Here is a 12,963-nt window from a genome sequence, read left to right as displayed (position 1 = left end):
TTTCTGCACAAACTGTCAGAAACCGTCTCAGAGAAGCTCATCTGTGTGCTCGTCGTCCTCACCAGGGACTTAACCGGCATCATAACCGACTTTAGTGGGCAAATGCTCACCTTTGATTGCCACTGGCACGCTGGAGAAGTGTGTTCTTCACGGATGTATCCCGGTTTCAACTGTACAGGGCAGATGGCAGACAGCGAGTATGGTGTTGTTTTAGCGGGTGGTTTGCTGATGTAAATGTTGTGAACAGAGTGCCCATGGTGGCGATGGGATTATGGTATGGGCAGGCATAAACTACGGACAATGAATGCAATTGAATTTTAATTTATTGGCAATTTGAATGCACAGAGATGCCTTGATGAGATCCTGATGTACATTGTCGTGCCATTCCTCTGCCGCCATCACCTCATGTTGCAGCATGATAATGCACGGCCCCATGTCGCAAGGATCTGTGAACAATTCCTGGAAGCTGAAAATATCCCAGTTCTTCCATGGCCTGCATACTCACCAGACATGTTACCAATTGAGCATGTTTGGGATGCTCTGGATCAACGTGTATGATAGCGTGTTCCAGTCAAAAAGGTGACTTTTCTGTGTTTTGTATTTCCACACTATGAGGTTGGAATAATATTATGAAATTGTGGAAATTCCCTTTTAATGAAAGAAATATTCAGCCTGTTTTGGTGGGATGGAGCTTTGGCCTGCCTGGTGACCTATTCATTTGTTAATATACCAATAACAAAGAAAGTTCCAAACCTCTGCCAATAACAGCTAGATTTAATCTTGCTTGAGGAAATGTCTCTTTGCTAAGAAGCTATTTAAAATATATTTTTTTAAACCATTTTAATTCAAACAATCACGGTAAGGTATTTCATTGTTAACCAAAAATGATTTGATATTGAGATAAAAACGTCTGCACTGAACCTTTAACAACATTTATAATTTATCATCTCCACACTGATTGTACTACTACTTCAACCAGTGTGTTTCCTAAAAGAAAATAGCCTACAGTAGACCTTCAGGTGTCATACAGTGACGAGACCACGCTTTATAGCCTGTGTGGCACTGAAGGAGTTACAATGAGCTGGGTAATATGAAACAGACTGTCAATGGGTTGGGCTTGGAGTTGCTGGTTGGGTTGACTCGCCCTTCGTACATGACCAGTTTTACAGGTTTATTAAACAGGTTCACTAGGCACTGATTACATTGCAAACTCGGGTGTGGCTTTTATATTTGATCAGTAAAAAAGGTGTACACAGACCCAGACGCTATCTGGACGCTCGACCGCTTCTATCCGCACTGTCTTTTCTTGTTTGTCGAATATGTTTCGCTGTGGAATTGCGTATCCAAGATGCAGGTGGATCGTACCACTTCTTTTGCTTTTTGCGATTATATTTGATATTATTGCCATTGCTGCTAACTCGGGATGGGTTGAGGACGAGGGTGCAAAGTCCCACTACGCAAGTATGTGGAGCCATTGTCGAGGGCGGAATGACAACTGGGACTGCAAATCTCTCATGGAATTCTGTAAGTTTCATATTGCGGGGAAAAAACAATGATCCACTCAACAGCCCTAATCACAGTGACAAGGAAAATACATGTGAATACTATGTATTCAGACATGGATTTAGAGACTATAGTGCTGACAGTTACAGGGTTGAAGATCATAACTAATAACCTACCTATACAGAAAAAAAGGTATTCCATGGATGTATTGAATTAGTTTTTAATTGTTTGTAGGGCAAGTGCATAGGCCTAGCCTACTTAATTTCAAAAACATATCCATATGAACAACCTAGTTCTTTATTTTTGTCCACATTTTATTTCCAAAAAGTCCACAATTTCTTTACAACAAGCAAATTAATGCTCTGCGGGGAGTTTTTCAATGGCAAAGTGGCAGCCAGCCAGAGTGAACTTCGAACAACACTTTATTTATCCTGGCTGTTTCTCATTCTCTTTAGCCTGTCATTTGCTTAGATAACCCCAAACTGGTAGCTGTTTATTTGTGTTGGTGTTTTCCTCCAAATTGTACAGGTACTATAATAGATCAACCACTACATCTCACCCTATCATGGTAATCAGAAAATATTTCTGATCAACCACGTATCCACTCAGATCGTTTTCTCATACTAAATTAAAATGTTGGCTGTTATAAATATATTGTAAGAATTTCAATCATAGCCAATGGCAGGATGTGTCAAACTTTCAAAGTGAAACCAATTTTCCCATTCTTAACAATAGAATAGACTCGAACCTAATAGAATATCGAATTGCCTTTGAATATTGGTGTTAACAGGCAGGGTGAATTCATATCAAGATGGCTTTCTCAGTCATGCTGTCAGGGCTATTTTTAGAAGTGTGATGAGTGCCTTTACCAAGCTGGAGAGGTCCTGCTATAAACCACTGCCAGACAAGCTGTGGTGAGAAAAGAGAAGTGAGAAAATGTCTCTTTGTCTTCACTGGACAGTGAAAAAGATCCATGTCTGGTACATACTGAACACGTGCTCTTTCTTACTCAGGAAGTACTCTTGAAGTTAGTCAGTTAGAACAGCTGTGTTGTCTGTCAGGTACAGTAGTAGTCCAAATGGACTAGTAGTTTCAGCCCTCGGTAAACAATGGCAACATTGTTGATCTTCTCAGGAGGGGATAGAGGCTTACTTACATAAAGACAACCATTCACTTACCCTATATTGTGGGAAGTCATAGCCCAGTGGTGAACAAAGCAGACAGGTGGAAGTGGACTCTGAGAAATGCAATTGGAACAAACACAAATCAAGAGGAATGATATATTCATTTTTATTCTGCAGTGTATGTCGAGTCAGTGTTGCTGGCCAAACATTTACATTTACATTTAAGTAATGAATGTTTGGGTGAGTGCAGTTGGCTATAATGTTGCTTTCTGACTTGTGCCATCAAGGTGAACTAGTATTGGCATATTGCCACTGGAACACAACTTTGTTTTGATTAAACAACCTCAGCAGGATTTTGTCCAATCCAAGGGCCACTCCTTGTCCCTTCTTGGGTGTGAACATAGCATGGATGGAGTCTCTGGAATTAGTGGTGTCATGCTGGATTGATGGTGTTATGGGATTTGTTTTGTCTTCATAACCAAACCAGTGTGAACTTTTTGTTGTATATTGTGTAATAACACAGTAATTACTATTGTATCAACATTGTATCAACCTTGTATAAACATTGTCACACAATTTATTAATTTATTTGAAATTGTATAGAAGAGCATTTTTGTGCGATTATTAGTGTTACCCAAATCAGTAGCTGTCATTTAAATGCATGGTGCATGAATGAAATCAACACTCAAAAGTGCACCTATGAACAAAACAGTGCCAAAATGAATTATAATCTCTGTAGATGACGACTCAACTGATTCAAGCACTTCAAATTCAGACCCATACTTATTCTAACTAACAGAATTTGACAGCCATTGGTTGTTTATTTTGAACTTGATTCGGAAAGACACAAGACAGATGTTCCCCATCTGGAGAGTATAAACACTATCCGGTCTATTTGTGAGCTACCTTCGGCCCTGTAAGCTCACCACACGGTTTGGATTGGATTTTCTGACTGACACTAACATTTACAGAGATCCTTTGCGACAGTCACACAACTGTAACAGTTAGCTACTAATACACCAAAGTTATTCTCAAACAAGGACTTGATATCCAGAAAAGCACTTCATTTTGAGTGTCTCAGTGTGAGAATACTTACATTTTCTGACCACAAGAGACATATTATCCATTCTCACACCATCTCTCTGTACTTCTATTTAATGTTTGAATGATACTCTCTACACTATGTTTTAGCACACAGGGAATAAAACTTGATAGACTAGGACCCTATTGTTAGTTAGAGGGATGTTAGTGCATGACTTCAGTGCCTGAGGCTCAGGCGTAGGCTGCCTGCCTGCCATTTGATCCTGACGTCAGAGAGAGGGAGAGTGAATCATTGCAGGTGTGAGCTCTGCATGTGCATGCAGCAGATGTGACCGTATGTCAGTTAATAACCTACCACCTGTAATGGGTGTAATTACATTAGACATTTTAGTCATTCATCCAGAGCGACTTAATGTGTGTTGAAATACCATACAGTTGTGATACTGTAGGACAAATGTCTGTTCCCATTTCAATTAAACCTATCACTGCAACGAAACCCCTTTCTCTTCCTGTGGAGACTCCTTGTGCATAAGGGCTGCAGTTGTTCTTGGGAGAATGTGGTGTTATGTAATAGAAAAAACTGTTGTTACAATATTTCTTCCAGACTGAGTTTATGTTTATTGAATGCACCTGTATCAGTTATCAAGATATTTCCAAATGTAGGGCTATGTGCAAAGAGTTATTTGTGACAAGTATAGTCAAATCCCGTGTGTACAACTGGAAATACATTATGCAATTTTATGTCAAGTGCTTTGCTAAAAACAATCCACTTTCCCCAAAATCACTCCAATTTTTCTGAACCTCTTATCCTTAAAATTCCAAAATACATTTAATTCCAGCTCCGTAGTATACAGATGTAGGATCTTAATTTGAGCCATTTTGCTACAGCAGGAAAATAATTATTCAGGAAATGTGAATTATCATGTGGATTATAATTAATTCACATTTCTGGAGGGGTTGATACATTTTTAGTAATGGAAAATCAAGTCTGAAAATTTAGAGTTGAAATTACAAACTTCAGAAGTCTTAAATCTCAAATAGGAATTAAGATCCAACATCTGTACTTCCCAGCTCAAAAGTATACAGGTATTATATAGGTATTTAACAATCTTTCTAGAAATTGTGGTCCTTCTGTAGCTCAGTTGGTAGAGCATGGCGCTTGTAACGCCAGGGTAGTGGGTTCGATCCCCGGGACCACCCATACGTAGAATGTATGCACACATGACTGTAAGTCGCTTTGGATAAAAGCGTCTGCTAAATGGCATATATTATTATTATTATAGAAATATGTTTAGCCCAAGTCGTGTCTATAGATAGTAAACACTGTTTGTTGATGTGTTTTCAGCTTGGGCCCAGGCTGTGGCAGCTCTTATGATCATCGGCCTCATCATCCTCATCATCGCTTTCATCATCTCCTGTATCGCCCTCTGCTGTACCCTCAACATCAGCCTGCTGCCCGTCATTGGGGCCTTGCTCTTCATCACTGGTAAGATACATAAAATGTTTCTGTTGTTCTTGGGGCAGTTGTATGGATTAATCTTACTCCTGGACTGAAAAGCAATCTCCATTGAAAATGCTTTTTAGTCTAGTATTAGGCTTAATCTGTGTCAGGGAAACCAACCCTTTATGTTTTTGTACTTCACGTGTCTGGGCTAATGGAGGAGAGGTTAGTTATTGAAGAGAAGAGTAATGAAATATTAACAACTACCTTGCCTTTGTGAATTCAGCTTGCCTCAAAATGTCTGGCTTCAAGACTCAAACTACAAACACTCTCATACTTCACTGCGTTCTATGCTCCTCCACTTTCAGAGGGTGCTCAGGTAGCATGGCATCCAAAGCTACTGTAGAGTTGGATAGTCCTAAAGCTAGTCTTCCTCTGATTTGAACCATTGCCGAGGACAAGAGGGAGTGGGAGTTGTTTGTGTCCCTACTCTGCTCTGAGGTTCAGGGAAGAAGGGCTGTGGTATGGCGTTACCATGGAATCTGTGAGAATGTTCGACGTCTGGCTGAGTCACAGCACTGATCATAGGGCATTGAGAATTACCACTCCCCCTCCTCGCCACTCCCACTGCTCCCCTTCTGCAGCTGCCACCCTAGTGTGAAACCTGATAGCCCAGCCCTTCCTATGCCCAGAGGGAACGAGAGAGGCTACACAGTCAGTCAGAATTACACTGAAGCTTTCCGTCAGACATAGCTTAACCATAGAGCTGTCTGAGTATAAAGCTGATGCATAGTCCTATCATGGGAATGATTGCGTTTTGCCAGTGTTTTGAGTGTAGTAAATAAGTATTACTATTTAGAACTAGTTCTGGCTGCATCATCACTACCTGTGGACATAAAATAATAACAGTAGTGTCATCATTATGTGCGATCCATTGTTTGATCCCACTTTGTGTGTGATTTGCCATCCATAGAGTGAAAGTGTAAAAATATATGTCTCAGTTTCTCAACTTTACCTCACAGTACACTTTCTTTCTGATTTCCTTGACTTAGTTACCCACCTTCTGATTTAAATGGCACATTGATGGTGGTTTCATCTAAGCCCATAAAGCTACAGTACTTGCGTACAAAACTATTTCACACACACACCCACACGCTAGTTTTGGCAGGCTCTCACACTCATGTGTCACAGTTCCACAAAGTCAGCCTCCTCCCCTGTTTGGAATTATTCACCACTGACAAACCTCTCTGTTCTGTCTGTTCTTCACCACAGTGGTCATTCAGTTCATCGCCCTCATCATATACCCAGTCAAGTTCAATGACCTGATCTTCGAGGGCCACTATGACTACACCTGGGCCTATGGCTTCGGCTGGGGGGCCACCATCCTCACCATCGGCTGTGGGATCCTCTTCTGCTGCCTGCCTCGCTACGAGGACGAGCTCACAGGCCTCGCCAAGACCAAATACATCTATACATCAGCTTAGAGGAACCACAGACACCCCCAGGCTACATCTCAATAGTCTGAAAAGGCTTCCCTTCTCCGCATCTCCTTCCCTTCATCTGCACTGATGAAAACACAGGATAAGTGTAAGCAAAATAGCGGACACCTGCCAGGTTCTTTCACATCAGTGCAGATGAAGGAGAGGAGATGAGGAGAGGAGAGGAAGCCCACTTTAGACTATTGAGATGCATCCCCAGGACAGAAGCACCTCTGCCACCACAGAGGCCAGAGGACACTGATACTTAGACATATCATTGGATGTCAATTTAGTTATTTCCAACCATGCTGAATGCCATCTCCCTGGGAAAGATCCCATAGATGTGTATCTCTGTCTAACACCCTATTTCCGACCCTATACTGACCCGCATATTGATTTGAGTGGCCCACATGTTACCAAGGGAGGCTGCCAGGTATGGCTATTCCAGAGGCTTTGTTTCTATCACATTGGAAGTTTTCCACGCTTGACATTTGTGTAGAGTAGTTGAAGTGACCCAGATGCAATATTTCAGATTATACATAAAACATTCACATAATCCTCCATAATCTTATCCAGACCCTTGCTATAATTCTCCATTGTAAATTAGTTTAATGCAAAATCACAGAAGTGCACTTAATATCAATGTTAAGGAGTCCATCCTTTAGAGTTTGTGGATTATGTCAAGGGTTCTAACCAGCTGAGTAAGAGGGTGTATGTCCTACACACAATGCTAATGCATTTGACTGCAGCATTGTTATTTGGTCTCGTATTAATGGATGTTTTAAGATGTTGCTTTTCAAAGCTTTAATCACTTTAATTCTAATTTGAATTGTTGAGGCCATTGAATGGCTAAACTGAATTATCGTAAGTACAGTAGAGAAAATGGAAACATGAATGTATACTGTACTGCAGGGCTCTCCAACCCTGTTCCTGGAGAGCTACCATCCTGTAGGTTTTCAATCCAACCCTAATATAGCCCACCTTATTCTAATAATTCGCTAGTTGATAAGCGGAATGAGGTTAGTTACAACTAGGTTTGGAGCAAAAATCTACAGGGGGATAGCTCCCCAGGAACAGAGTTGGAGAGCCCTGCTGTACAGTATGGTGCAAGGAAGAGATGTGTGTTTTTGCTTTTATTAAATTAGTTTAAGAATTCCCTTTATAATCATTGTATAATGCAACACAAAGCTGTATCTCAATGCAAGATATTTAGTCTTTTTTTATATTATTGTTTTCTTACTCTAACAAGGACAATTGTCTTGATTTGAAAATGAATGGGTATGACAATGTGTATTGCTGTATTGTATTGTTAGTGACACCTTTTGAAACCTAAAACACAAATAAAGGGAAAATACAATGTTTTTAAAACGTAATGTCCACTACATTTGTTGATAATGGTAACCAACTTGAAGCACCCAACCACAGACTGTTAGATGTACAGTTCATTCTGCATTTGACTTAATGCTTGTAGGAGACATCTCTTTTAACCGCATCAAGAGAGCCCTATGAGTCTGTTACACAAGGCTAATGTCATACTCAGACGTGCCTTCATTTTCCATAAAATGTGTTGTTGACATATCGAAAAGGACTTCCTATGGACTCATAATAAGTCATGTCAGTTGAAATGGAAAAGGTCATATCGATACTCAATAACATTCTGGTAACCATCGTTGTTTATTTAGTTTAAATAGATCATTTTCAGAAGTGTCTTTTTTACACAATAAATAGTTTTTTTTCTTCACAAGTTAAATCTTCAGACTTCATGTGCGTCTGTGTGTGCGTTATTACAAAATTATCCTAATTGCATGTTTTGCATGTACTCTATATACAGTTCACTAGGAAAGAGTCCATCATGGTGCTATCAGATATTGCTAGAAGATTTGGAACATTATGAGGTACTTGAGTTAACAGTTAATAGTAACAGAGTATTCCAACTTCAATGACAACGCAATTGCATCCTGCTGTATCCTCTTGCTGAATTGATACAGGCCAGAGGACAGAGACATGATTAGATAAGTAACTGAGCCATCTTATCTAATCGCATGTTTTTAATCAGTAAATCAACCATGTGTTTTGGATTAGTGGAAATGGCGATGCCTCTGCAGTTCGGTCTTGCAAAAACTCGGGAGAAATCAGTCAACCAGTAAAAAAAAAACGGGACGTATTGGTCCTTTCATAGATTGACCATGTGGTCAAAGTAATTCCACTCAGACAGTGAAGACTGTCTTTAGGAAGAATGTAGCCCTTGCCTCTGCTGGGAGATTCCCATTGAGAACATAGGAGAAAGCTTTTGATACACAACATTTTCCTTATGGAATGTGCTAGAGCACATTCCATAAGGAAAATACATTTAGATAATACAAAGACAGTTAAAGCAACATTTCACTGTGGAGGGGGGGAATTTACTCTCTAGAAAAACACAGTTGTACTATGTACAGTGGACGGTAGATAGCCAACTATATGAATCAAATGAGTCCATTGTCTGTTTTCAGCTTTTATGATTCAGTCTGATCTTTGTGTAAACACACCCATGAGTCAGTACCAGTACGACACACCTTGGGAGTTATTGATACAGCGAGAACTGTTTTCTATTCAGCATGCTCTGACAGGAGCATCATCAGCCAAAGAAAAGCATCTGGTGTGGGATCAGGTCAGACGTGTCCTCATCGGAACTCTGAAGACTGTTTAGTGTTGAGAGTTAATGATCTCACGTTGCACATACAAATCAAGGGAATTGGCACGCCCTCTTTGTGTACACTGTACATGCTCTGGATTTCAAAACTCTGAAATCCAGGAAGAGCACTGTTTCAGCATTTTGCCTTTGAAATAAATTACAATTTAAACTATACAGTCAAACATAATATTAAAAAAGCATGCAGGACAAGACCTGGGTCTGGTTGAACCTATGTGAACAGGATAGCATAACTGAAGTATAATTTCCCCCTTTTTAAACGTGACTCTGAACAGTAACCACTAGATGTCAGTCTTTACTGGGAAATAATATTGTGTTGGCTTTTTTTATGACACTGAGGACATATGATACTTATGATCAAGTATGTTTGAATGAAGACGATAAAATGGGTTCTCATAATTGCTCCTCACAATACATTTTTGGTGAAACCAGAAGTGTGTAGTAAATATTAATGTTGGGCTACTGGATGGGATTGACAGAACAAGCCACATGATGGCAGCATCACCTACTTGGTAAAAGTATGGTAGGTCTACACAAGGAAATTCTCTCAGGTGCATTTACAGTATAGGTCGACCGATTAATCGGCATGGCCGATTAATTAGGGCCAATTTCAAGTTTTCATAACAATCGGAAATCAACATTTTTGGATGCAGATTACATTGTATTCCACGAGGAAACTGCGTGGCAGGCTGACTACCTGTTACGCGAATGCAGCAAGAAGCCAAGGCAAATTGCTAGCTAGAATTAAATATAATAATAATAATAATATGCCATTTAGCAGACGCTTTTATCCAAAGCGACTTACAGTCATGTGTGCATACATTCTACGTATGGGTGGTCCCGGGGATCGAACCCACTACCCTGGCGTTACAAGCGCCATGCTCTACCAACTGAGCTACAGAAGGACCACGCAATCATGTGTGACGTAGAGTGCATGTTCCACCAGTTTCATGTGAAAGCAGAAGACCAAGATTATCTACGGTTCCTTTGGTGGGAGAACGGAGATCTAGAGTCTCAACCCTCAGCGTATCGTATAAAGGTCCACTTGTTCGGCGCAGCTTCATCTCCTGGTTGTGCCAACTATGGTCTCAAACATCTTGCTGCCCAAGGACGAGGAAGCTTCAGCGAGAAGTCTATCCAGTTCATAGAAAGGAACTTTTATGTTGATGATGGGTTGACGAGCGTATCGTCTGAAGCTGAAGCGGCCCAGCTGGGGAAAGAAGCAAGAGAGCTTTGCAGCATCGGCAAACTTCGGTTGCACAAGTTTATACATTTACATTTACATTTAAGTCATTTAGCAGACGCTCTTATCCAGAGCGACTTACAAATTGGTGCATTCACCTTATGACATCCAGTGGAACAGCCACTTTACAATAGTGCATCTACATATTTTAAGGGGGGGGGTGAGAAGGATTACTTTATCCTATCCTAGGTATTCCTTAAAGAGGTGGGGTTTCAGGTGTCTCCGGAAGGTGGTGATTGACTCCGCTGTCCTGGCGTCGTGAGGGAGTTTGTTCCACCATTGGGGAGCCAGAGCAGCGAACAGTTTTGACTGGGCTGAGCGGGAACTGTACTTCCTCAGTGGTAGGGAGGCGAGCAGGCCAGAGGTGGATGAACGCAGTGCCCTTATTTGGGTGTAGGGCCTTATCAGAGCCTGGAGGTACTGAGGTGCCGTTCCCCTCACAGCTCCGTAGGCAAGCACCATGGTCTTGTAGCGGATGCGAGCTTCAACTGGAAGCCAGTGGAGAGAGCGGAGGAGCGGGGTGACGTGAGAGAACTTGGGAAGGTTGAACACCAGACGGGCTGCGGCGTTCTGGATGAGTTGTAGGGGTTTAATGGCACAGGCAGGGAGCCCAGCCAACAGCGAGTTGCAGTAATCCAGACGGGAGATGACAAGTGCCTGGATTAGGACCTGTGCCGCTTCCTGTGTGAGGCAGGGTCGTACTCTGCGGATGTTGTAGAGCATGAACCTACAGGAACGGGCCACCGCCTTGATGTTAGTTGAGAACGACAGGGTGTTGTCCAGGATCACGCCAAGGTTCTTAGCGCTCTGGGAGGAGGACACAATGGAGTTGTCAACCGTGATGGCGAGATCATGGAACGGGCAGTCCTTCCCCGGGAGGAAGAGCAGCTCCGTCTTGCCGAAGTTCAGCTTGAGGTGGTGATCCGTCATCCACACTGATATGCCTGCCAGACATGCAGAGATGCGATTCGCCACCTGGTCATCAGAAGGGGAAAGGAGAAGATTAATTGTGTGTCGTCTGCATAGCAATGATAGGAGAGACCATGTGAGGTTATGACAGAGCCAAGTGACTTGGTGTATAGCGAGAATAGGAGAGGGCCTAGAACAGAGCCCTGGGGGACACCAGTGGTGAGAGCGCATGGTGAGGAGACAGATTCGCGCCACGCCACCTGGTAGGAGCGACCTGTCAGGTAGGACGCAATCCAAGCGTGGGCCACGCCGGAGATGCCCAACTCGGAGAGGGTGGAGAGGAGTATCTGATGGTTCACAGTATCGAAGGCAGCCGATAGGTCTAGAAGGATGAGAGCAGAGGAGAGAGAGTTAGCTTTAGCGGTGCGGAGCGCCTCCGTGATACAGAGAAGAGCAGTCTCAGTTGAATGACTAGACTTGAAATTAATTAATTAATTAATTAATTAAACTTATCTTATAAAAAACAATCAATCTTCACATAATCACTAGATAACTACACATGGTTGATGATATTACTAGGTTAACTAGCTTGTCCTGCGTTGCATATAATCAATGCAGTGCCTCATCGGATCACAGTCTACTTCGCCAAACAGGTGATGATTTAACAAAAGCTATTTCGTGAAAAAAGCACCATCGTTGCACGAATGTACCTAACCATAAATATAAATGCCTTTCTTAAAATCAATACACAGAAGTATATGTTATATGTTTTTAAACCTGCATATTTAGTTAAAAGAAATAGCAGGCAATATTAACTTGGGAAATTAAGGGAAATTGTGTCACTTCTCTTGCGTTCATTGCACGCAGAGTCAGGGTATATGCAACAGTTTGAGCTGGCTGGCTCGTTGTGAACTAATTTTCCCAAATTTTACATAATTATGACATAACATTGAAGGTTGTGCAATATTGTACAATATTTAGACTTAGGGTTGCCACCCATTCAATAAAATACGGAACTCAAGGTTTGTAATCATTCATTCAAACTTTACTGCGAGTGCCAGCACCTCTTAGCAATTCTTGAATCACAGCGATTTGATTAAACCAAATTGAACATGTTTCATTATTTATTTGAGACTAAATATATTTTATTTATGTATTATACTAAGTTAAAATAAAAGTTTTCATTGTTCATTCAGTATTGTTGTAATTGTCATTATTACAAATATATTAGCCCTGTATTGGCTTTTTTTGGTCCTCCAATAATCGGTATCGGCATTGAAAAATCATAATCGGTCGACCTTACATTTACATTACATTTAAGTCATTTAGCAGACGCTCTTATCCAGAGCGACTTACAAATTGGTGCATTCACCTTATAACATCCAGTGGAACAGCCACTTTACAATAGTGCATCTAAATATTTTAAGGGGGGGGTGAGAAGGATTACTTTATCCTATCCTAGGTATTCCTTAAAGAGGTGGGGTTTCAGGTGTCTCCGGAAGGTGGTGATTGACTCCGCTGTCCTGGCGTCG

The 12,963-nt window shown here is 41.4% G+C and overlaps 1 protein-coding gene across 1 annotated transcript; it reads left to right on the top strand.

Moving 5' to 3' along the window:
• Positions 1 to 1,124: 1,124 nt before the first annotated feature.
• Positions 1,125 to 8,350, top strand: LOC124040272 (p53 apoptosis effector related to PMP-22-like). Its single transcript, XM_046357288.1, has 3 exons — positions 1,125 to 1,524; positions 5,014 to 5,154; positions 6,382 to 8,350. The coding sequence occupies exons 1-3, from the start codon at positions 1,320 to 1,322 to the stop codon at positions 6,591 to 6,593; spliced, it is 558 nt and encodes a 185-aa protein (XP_046213244.1). The 5' UTR covers positions 1,125 to 1,319; the 3' UTR covers positions 6,594 to 8,350.
• Positions 8,351 to 12,963: the final 4,613 nt, after the last annotated feature.

Source organism: Oncorhynchus gorbuscha, linkage group LG07 (assembly GCF_021184085.1).
Source record: "Oncorhynchus gorbuscha isolate QuinsamMale2020 ecotype Even-year linkage group LG07, OgorEven_v1.0, whole genome shotgun sequence".
Taxonomy (NCBI): Eukaryota; Metazoa; Chordata; class Actinopteri; order Salmoniformes; family Salmonidae; genus Oncorhynchus; species Oncorhynchus gorbuscha.
The sequence above is the reverse complement of the archived record's forward strand: the minus strand, read 5'-3'. Positions and strand labels throughout refer to the sequence as shown.